We start from the raw sequence: 10124 nt of genomic DNA, 5'->3' as shown, positions 1-10124 counted from the left end.
TCTGTCTCAGCTTAACCCAGGACAAAGATGAATACTTTTTAAGTTCAATGGACCCAGAAAATTGTCTTTTGCTACAGTACAGCCTGAAATAAGCCATAATATTATGCAAAGGCATAAGCCTTTGCAAATAATTTTCCAAGTTGTTACCAAATATACTCATCTTTATAGTGGGTTTTAATTCAGTTTTTTCCTGTATTTTCAGTCTCTTGCAAAAGAAGCAATAAACTGTCAAGTTCCATACTTGCTGTCATTTGTCTAGGTAATCTTTTTTCAGGGAGGTATGCTGTATTATAAGTGTAGTATTGAGAGGGAAATAAAAGAATGAATTTAATTTGTAAATGGGAGCCTTGCAGTGTAGTGATTGAACCATACAGGATTTCATACCATGTCTTGTGAAAGTCCACAATTCACTAATTTCCTAATATTTTCATGTAGTGACACAAACGAAGTTGATGTTCCTTTGAATACTAGAGTGGGAACAAAACGTTACATGGCTCCAGAGGTCCTAGATGAAAGCCTGAATAAAAACCATTTCCAGCCGTATATCATGGCAGACATCTACAGTTTTGGGCTGATCATTTGGGAAATGGCTCGGCGCTGTGTCACAGGAGGTAAATCTTTAAATATTCTGTATAAAATCCACAAGGCCCTTGTCTCACTTTAACAATGCTTTTCCAGGAAATAATACAAGCCTGTTATATCAACAGACTCGCGTTCTTTAGAAGCAGTAGTAACAGTCTGTCCAGAGTACACCTTGAAAATCACTGAACTAAACCATTCTGATTGTTGCAATCAAGCGTTTCGGGCTTTTTTTCCTTGCTCAAAAAGCAGAGTGCCTGGTCTGGGAGAAGTAGTGGGATGCAGATGTATTTCACCCCAATGCTGTTAATAAAATTTCTAAAATGTAACTGATATTATTCTTTTGTTACACTTCTGTGCATTGCTGGTGTCATTCAGTTTTCTCCTTACACATTTCTGTGGCTCATGCTTTGTTTTCTTTCACTCTTCTTTTGTGACTTTATAGATCTCTGCTTGTGTTCTCCTCTTCCATCTTATGCTTTCTCCCTGTTTCTTTGTAGCATGTGGTGGATTAGAAGATGTCAAATTCTACGTTGGGTATCAAAGTCAAAGGGATTGCAAGGAATTATTGTAGCTATTAAACTTAGTATTGATAATAGTTGAGCTTTTCTGGTAAATGTCTGATTGTTATAGTGAAATTTTTGGATTCTTATCACAGTGTAACAGTGAAGTGAGTTTGCCTTGGCACAAAGTTAACTTTTGTTCCTGGCTAAGGAAATATCAGAGTAGATACATGGATTTATTTTATTGTTTTTAATGGTTCTTGATCTTTTACAATTATCTTCAGGTATTGTTGAAGAATATCAGTTGCCATATTATGACATGGTGCCAAATGATCCATCCTATGAGGACATGAGAGAAGTCGTGTGTGTCAAACGCCTACGCCCAGTAGTATCAAATAGATGGAATAGTGATGAAGTGAGTATGCTGAAAGGAAAAATTAGTTCAGTTTGTCCATTAATGTGGAAGGGTACTTTAGTTTAATAAGTACTAAACCATTGTAAACTATGGACTGCACTCAGGCATTCTGATATTTTGAAAACCTCACAGCAACAATAGGCGAAAGATACATATGAAATCAACACAAAATACCATATTTTTTATGTATCTTTTCCATGGTCTAAGGGGAAGATACCCTTAAGCAGAATCCAAATGTATGAATACTGCTCTGAGACCTTTTTAGATAGTGAAATATTTTTCAGCGTTTTGATTGGATCTAAAATGAGTTTTTAATTGGTTTTGTTAGTCTTAATCTATATAGCATATTGGTTCATCTCATAAGGTATTTCATGGAATATGAAGTGACTTCTTTTTGTTTGTAGATTTCCTCTCTTCTTTTTTTCTCTTTTACTGGTACATTTCAGGGCAAGCCCTAATGTAATAAAACACTAAATTGAAATGTGTTTTTAAAGGGCTACAGCTTGAACACAAAAATAAGATGTAACTATTTAATGTAGCAAGCTAGATATGGCATATTCTTCCTTCCCAAAATCCTTGATTTCTTTTAGGACTTCCCAGTTTTTTCCATATAATTTTTTGACTGCTAAAAGAACTTTTGTCACACCTTCGTTTTCAGTGAGAAAGTTCTCTGCAGTTTTTCTGCCATATATAATGCACGTTCTTCTGCTTATTGCTACCATTTTTTGTACTGCTGGTCTTGAGTTGTAATGATAAGTTCTGGTAATGCACCTTTGTGAAACTAAAGAAACAGTTCAGTTATTTCCAGCTACTATAATGCTAGGCAGTGAAGGGAAGGAAAAAGAAAGATTGGGACATGGTTGTTGGTTAGGGCTTTTTGAGCTGATCTGTTCATAGTAGTTCTCTATCTGCAATTTTTCACGTTTGGACTTAAGAGTTCTCTAATTTGGGCTTGACAGGAAACCAAAATTGTATACTTCTCAGGTCTGTCAGTTGTTACAATACTGTTCCTTTTTTTTTTGTTTTGCAGTGTTTAAGAGCAATATTGAAACTAATGTCTGAATGCTGGGCTCATAATCCTGCCTCAAGACTCACTGCCTTGAGGATCAAGAAGACACTTGCCAAGATGGTGGAATCACAAGATGTAAAGATTTGACATAGTAAATTGACATTGGACAGCAAAGCTGAACTTGTAGATCTTTTCACTCAAACATGGGTGAGACCTATGTGGAAAGAGGAAATAACTGAGATTCAGTATATTTTCTCAGCACACTTCTACAGGCTGCTAATCCAATCTTTCAGTACTTCATAGACTGTGATACTGAGAGCCTCTATACACTACATCCTACGTATATGGACAGCCTTGATAAAATACACATTTTGATTTTGTTTGAGCTGCATTGAGACTTCAGTCATACTTAGTGAGTCTCCAGTAAAACTCTGGGTACTGAATTGAATGTTCAGATTACGGTGCTTTCTGTGAAAGCCTAACAAGCTATAAGGATTCAACAGAGATGGAGAATATAAGCTTTTTTTTGCCTTCTACCTGATGAAACCTAGTCAATCCATACCAAGTTTTTGTGAAACAGCCTATAGGTTACAAACCTGTTTGTGATACTATTCAGTTTTAACACTTCCTTATGCTTTTATATGTGTGCCAGGATTATTCTGCTGTCATTTGGAATAGATAAGAAACCATTTAAATGAACAAAGTTTTATGGTCTGGGCTCCGTGCATTTTGTGGCTCCAAAATCAGAGATTTGCTACAGAGTTTACTCCTTGACATTAAGTTATCTTCCAGAATCTGTTTTAATTTTATTTCTATTCTTGTTTTGGTCACAAGGAGAACTACAAAAATGTGAACCATTAATAATTTAAGGAATGCCTACCTGAGCCTGTAGAGAGCTTGAAGCAATCCCTCTTAGAGATACAGACTGCCTTGGTCAACTCACTCACAGTCTAGTGGGCTCCATGTTTGGATGGCCATGAAATTGGCTTTTTTTTTTTTTTTCCACAAGGCCACATACAACAAGCATTTTTGCTGTAGAATGCTTTACATAATAACAGAAAGACCGGTGATTGTGTGTTTTGCCTTTCTACTCTATTGGGACTTGCTGGTAGGTGTCTGTCATGCTCTGAACTTTTTTCCATACAGGAGGGAATCGGTCAGCTGTAGGAGCATGCTTTTTCATCATGTGACAAAACTAGGCAAAAGATAAGTTTTGAAAGGCTTGAGAACAAGTCTAATTTACAGACACAAATAAGGGAAGGCAGGAAGTGCAGTCTGGGCACTCAAAAGGTGAGAAAATACAGTAAAGGTCAAGACCAGGAGAACTGAATATGTGAACTTCTGAAGATAAGATCCACGATGTGCAGAAGATTTTGAGCTGGGTTGCCCTCATGTAAGTGTGGGAGGCCACAGCTGTGGGCCACTTAGTGGACAGGTACAAAATTCAAGATTTGAAACAAGGTAAATCAGTGGGTGTTTTGAGTTCTATTTAGACACATTTGGGAGGAATGGCATTGAAAGATAATTCATGAAGATAAAGTAAGTTAACATAACTGCAAAATTTGGTCCTCTTGTGCCAAATACTTGGCACGCACAGGAAACTGTAGTTCCCTTCTTTTCTTCACTGATACAGACAAGTTGGTTAACAACCAGAACCCCTCCATGAGGTTACTGTAAGGCAGAATTACTGATTTTATAACTCCTTTGGCACTTCTACTTTGAAGATAGAAAATAGTACCATAACTCAAGTTGAAGCTTCAAATACGTGAATCATCAGAAGAATAAACACACAGTATTGCAACCATTGAACCTATTTGATAATTTAAGTGCCTATAACTTTGTACTGTAAATGTTATTCTAGATAACTTTAAAAAGGGAAGTTATTTATACTGTGTGTTTTGTGCTTTATTAAAAAAAAAACACCTAGTCCTAGGTACATGTGTACAATTAGATAAATGCACACACACGCATGCCATAGTTGAGATTTGAAGGAAGAAAGTTAGGAATAATATTAAAATTGATGAAGAAATGTTAAAACTTCGGATTGATTTATGCCAGATTATTTGTCGTCTTAAAATATGTATGTGAAGATTGTTTTGGTATGTGTTTAAATTCCCCTTGAAAATACAGCTGATAGAAAACAGTGTAATGCAGAACTAATGTGATTTGTGAACAATTACAACCTTCTAGCTTGTTTTGGTTTTTTTTTTGTTATAATTCTGTAGTTCACATAATGTAAATGGTCAGGCAAAAGATTGCAGTATTTTTATTTTCTATTGTGATGTACAGACTTTATTTAACAGTTCTACATATTTTATAGAAAACTAGCTATTTTGAGGGACATTTTTTTTAAAAAAGTCATTACTTTTGTTCAGTAATGCCTTTTAAGTATTAATATGTATTCTGGCTGAGAAGTTCATAAGTGTGTCAGCTATGATTTTAACTTATTTGAAAACAGCAAGACATATATGATATTGTGCCACAATTCTCATGAAAAAGGGCTTTTTAAAAGGACATTTCTCTGTCCATTGCCAAGAGATATACGGTGAGTTTGAAATTGTTAATTATGTCTCGGTGCATAATTTTTGCACGGGTAGTTGGAAAATATTTGGTATGAGCCAGAAAAAGTAGGGGATAAGCTTTCCCCCCACCCCCTTTTACTAGGATTTTTATTAATAAGAAGGAAAATGTTTATGTAGGTACCTTGCTAGCTTCAACTTTCAGAGCATGGAGGTCTATTTAAATTAACCCATTCCTTTTTAGAATGTCTTTTTAAAATGTCTTTTAGAAGTTGCTACAGCATTTTCAGCTGTTGTAAACTTGTTTTGTGAATCTTTTTGCTTCGTTTTTCCCAAGTCTTCAGGAAGCCATTGCTGGAAGTGTGAATTTTGATAGTTTTTAATTATTCTCTTATTTTCTCCTCCATTGTTTAGGCATTTGTAAGGCAATAGGATGGTGATCTTTGGTAGACAACTTAAGACGGGAACTGATTTACAGGTTCACTTCAACATGGAGAAATGAGCTGACTGCTGCAGAGATGATTGTTGATAGAAAAAAAAAAAAATCTTTTCGCCTTAAGCTTAACCTTAATTTTTCAGCACTTGAGTTACTCGGTGCATACTCAAACATACTGTGCATATGCAGTTGTCATTGTCCTGAACAGGAGCTTCTGGGTCTTTAGCATTCCTTGATTCCCTGATACACCAAAAAATGTTATCGCTAAAGGACCTGGTTGCATAAAGCACTTGAGCACATACCTACATTCCATGCCAAGTCATTCACTGTTTGGAGACAAAGTATGTCTATACTGATATTTTAGCAATTATTTGGGAAAAAAAACAACCTTCACTCAAAGGTAGCCCTTTAATTTTTACGTAATTAGTGGAGACTCAAAAGCTAAGTTGTTTTATGCAAAACTGTAGACTTCAGAAGCCTTTCAGGTCAGGGAGGGTAATAGGAATCTTCTGTTTGAGTGTGATTAATCTCATTTTGTTGATCAAAATTTTAACCGTTTTTCATCCAAAAAAAAAAAAATCCCCCAAAACTAGCAAATGTGTTTTCATTTTTTTTTTTTTAATATAAAAATCAGACGTATGGGAATTATCTTTGGGAGTAACAAGACTGTGCCTTGGAAGTTCTTGAGATCTTTTCCAACCTTAATGATTCTATGGTACTTAAACACTTGCATCTGGAGGGATTTTTTTTATTTATTCAGCCTGCACCATGTGATTTTGGCTAGGTAGAAAATAATTGGAGTCACTTACATAATTCTTACTGTTACAGCAACTGAAAGTTTCTGTGTTCCTGTTTAACTTGTAAATTCCACAAGAAATAACAATATCCCAACAGCAAAATGTAGGCTTACAGTTTGAGTTTATTCCAAGTTTTACTCAGTATGTAATTTTTCCTGAGTTAACAGTTTTTCCATTTTCCATCACTTTTCTGTGATTATTTTCTTAATTAGTCTATTGTGATGTATTGAATAAAGTGTAAAATTAATATTTTAAGTCCATAGTAGTCTCGAAACAAATTTTCAATCTTGATCTAAATGTCCATTTGAATGTGCTTATAAAACAAATCATTTGGATGCGTTTCTTATGCTCTGTCTTCACAGGCTGTATTTTAATGGTCTAAAATGTTTGGAAAGCAAAGATACTAAGTTTAAAAGCATTGTTTGGCTGTTGCAGATCTTTTTAAAGGGAGGTACATGCTCGTTTTCTGTCAAATATTAGAATGATTTAGCACTTCCTCATGCATCTGACAGTGCCTCTGAAGTCAAAAGTCTTTATCCTGTGCCCACAATCTCTCTTACGAACAGGGGGGATGTCTAAAAATGGCTGGAAATGTTGCACGATACAGTGCTTTATGGAGACATGGTGTTTTGGCCTTGGTTGGTATAGCAGACATGGAGTGCACATTATTTCTAATTTTTTAACAAATCTCATTTAATTGTTGCTTTGTAATATTTTACCTTTGAATGCAATTATAGAAGCCCACATCATGTAGTGACATTTGTGCTCTGACATGCCATGCCCAAAATGAAATGTACTATATTGTATACAAGAGGAATAAATAACACTGTAGTTAACCTAGAGAAGATGTAAATAAAATATGAAAGAAGAGTGGAATGGGATAAATGGTCACACTCTTGTGTGTGTTATATGACAGAAGTGTAGAATACTCCTTTAAAAATGTAACACACTGATGTATTTTGTACAGCATCTGCTTTAGAAGGTGCCTTATTGAGTTTACCATGAATTGCTTCTTCTGTACACAGATTATGTCCACTGTATCGTTTTTAAGTAAATAACCTTATTTTAGTACACATTAGTTATGTGTTTTATTACTATAAGATTTTGCCTTTAAAGTGTAATGACTTGGAAATCATAACACTGTAACCAAATAATTCCCTACTTTTTAATATCTCATTTGGTTTTTTTCCCCACAGTCTTTGAGTAAGTTGTTAATGGTCACTTCTGTTGTTCAGTGGTGTTCAGAATTATTTGGTGCTCTACAAGTCCAGGCTCTGTATTCCTTGGACTAAATGTGGGCACAACAGTAAAACCAGTGTTTCCTTCTCCTGATTTTTATTCCTGTCTTAAAGCAAAGCCAGAAGCAAGTCAGAATTGAATAATTCTTTTATTTGAGCATGCACAAGTTCACTACATACTGTTTTTATCCATAGAAATTTACCTCAAGATCTTCAAGTAAAAAGAGAAAAAAAATAAAGGGATGGGGGGATTCTGTAATTGGTTTTTGTTCCCTCTGCGTACAACATTCTTTTTGTGTACTGATAACCAAATTAAATCTGAGCTAATATACTCATGTGCTGTTGGTTACAAGATTATGTAGATGCTTATGTATAGCCTGCTAAATTCACTCTGGTTTTTATGATTCAAGCAAATGAAGACCAGTCAAAGGGGATATCTCATATGTGAGTACACAATTCTGTAAAACCTCGGAATTTATTTTCTCATTGCAGAAGTTACCAGCTACTACTCTCCATAGAATTCACTTTTAGTTTGAAAGCAGGAAGAAGATAAATTTCTATGTTCTTTTTGCCTTTGATCAGGAAAAATCTTAGCTTTAAAGACAGGGTTTTTTACAGTTTTAGTATCTGAGCATCATATAAACTCTTATCAGTATATTATAAAGATAACACTTTTTTTTCTTCCCCTTGTAAAGTCAAGTGCTAAATTCTTGCATTAGAGTTCTGGAAAGTACAGTGGAAGGCTAGACTGTATGTAGTTTTAAACTTTTTTTTCTTCCGCAGTACGTAATACTGGGAAATTATACTGCACAGAAATTTGGTCTCCCTGAGATTAGTATCTTGGCAAAGTAAACTTTTTTGTCTGGTTGTGGCTGTTGTGTAGTTTGTGGAATATCTTCACTGATTACACTGGTCATGGTTTGATCTGTGATTCTTAGACTAGCATTGCAGAAGGTAATGAAAATACTGTGTGTAACTGAAACTTTTGGCAGAACTCTTTGTTTTGATGAGTGCTTAATTTTTTTTCTGCTGATGTTACTTCTTGAAATGTCCACAGGATGGTGCTATATTCTAAAGATATGAAGATCCTTTTGAAAAAATTAGGGGGCTTTGATAAATTAAAATAAATTCTACTGCCTGCTAATAATAAAGATCAAAATGTTTGTGTATGATTATTTTTGACCCCTATATAAAAATGTGTTACTGATGAGCTTGCATCAGTATTACAGAACTGAAACAGCCCTATCTAGTGACATGTCTAAAAACCGCACATGTCTATTTTGTGGGCAAGCCAAAAAGCATACTGAGTAGTTGGTAAATTGAATCACGAGTTTTTAAATAAATTGCAGAAGTATCACTGATTTCATAAAGAATCAGATTTAATTCAATTAATTTCATTAATCCCTTCTGCAGCTTTATTTTCACCTCTCCCCAAAATACCACTTCAGGCTTTCTCACTGATTTTAATAAGTCAATACCAGCTATGAATCTGAGTAATGAGAGGACCACTGGTGTGGGTTGACCCCCTCATGAATCTGGTTCATGAGGGTTGACAACCAGGGACTTCAGAAACTGGCTTGATGTGGATCTCTGAAATGGGTTCAAATGAATCTAATTGCAGAACTCAGGCATTGGTGGATGTATAGAAAGTAAAATTGTTGATACACAATGGGTACTTGCATTTTGGGTAAAGTAAGGAGATTATCTTAGAAAAGAAAAAAACATTAGGAGACTTTAATTTTAAAAAGTAAAGCACTGTAAGATACTGACATTCATGAAGCAGTAAAGTTTCAGTAACAAAATGATTATGCAAAGGCATTAAGATGCACAGTTTTTTTATCTTTTTATAAAACTTAGTGGTTTGATCTGGAAATCAAGAAACCTGAGCTCTGCTGTCTCTTCATTAAAATGGTTTTCTCTGTCGCCTAAAATTGCAGGCTGTGGTGTTGTGACCATGTTAATCTTACAAAATAACCAACAAACCAAACCCCCCAAAAATGCAAACAAAACAAGTGTTTGGGGTAGAGTTTTAAATAAATTGATACTAGTTGTCAAGTAGCTTGCTTGTATTTGAGAGGTGGTTTAGATGGAAGTTTATTTAAAAGCTGATTCATTTAAAAAAAAAAAAAAAAAAAAAAAACACAAAACAAAAAAAACCCCACAAAACACCGCAACCCAGTAGCTTAGTCATCTTTTCTCCTGTCACTCGAGAAGCAAGTCAGGCTTCCTGGCTTATGGAGCCAATAGAATATTTTAACCCAGTATGTTTCATTGGTTTTTTTTTTGCTTCATAGTCTGAAAATGAGAGTGTTGCAGATAAGTATGTCTTCTTTGTATATGCAGGTGGATAACTTAAGTACATACTTGAAGAATACAAATATGAAAACATCTTTATGTTAACATTGTGTTCATCCTGGAGTTAATGATCTCTGAACTTCCCTGGCTTATTCTTCAACAAAAGTAAACTCTGGTAAGCACAAGGATGCCAAACCTTTGAAAGTCCTGTCTGGATGAACTGCTATCTTATATGCTATCTACTTTGTCCTTTTCCAAGTAGCTGAATGGTTTTTGTTGTGGTTGAAGTTTTCTGTCAAAGCTTTAAAAATAAGAAAAGTGGTTTTTAAATAT

General features: G+C 34.9%; 1 protein-coding gene across 1 annotated transcript; it reads left to right on the top strand.

The window, feature by feature from the left end:
- Window positions 1-435: 435 nt before the first annotated feature.
- Window positions 436-2653, top strand: LOC104467230 (bone morphogenetic protein receptor type-1A; the record flags this gene model as incomplete). The annotated part of the gene is made up of 3 exons (XM_010080935.1): window positions 436-611; window positions 1367-1497; window positions 2528-2653. Coding segments are annotated over 3 exons (433 nt in total), but the record flags the coding sequence as incomplete, so codon positions are not given.
- Between the last annotated feature and the right edge of the window lie 7471 nt (window positions 2654-10124).

This window comes from Pterocles gutturalis, unplaced genomic scaffold (assembly GCF_000699245.1).
Source record: "Pterocles gutturalis isolate BGI_N339 unplaced genomic scaffold, ASM69924v1 Scaffold51339, whole genome shotgun sequence".
Lineage (NCBI taxonomy): Eukaryota > Metazoa > Chordata > Aves > Pterocliformes > Pteroclidae > Pterocles > Pterocles gutturalis.
The sequence above is the reverse complement of the archived record's forward strand: the minus strand, read 5'-3'. Positions and strand labels throughout refer to the sequence as shown.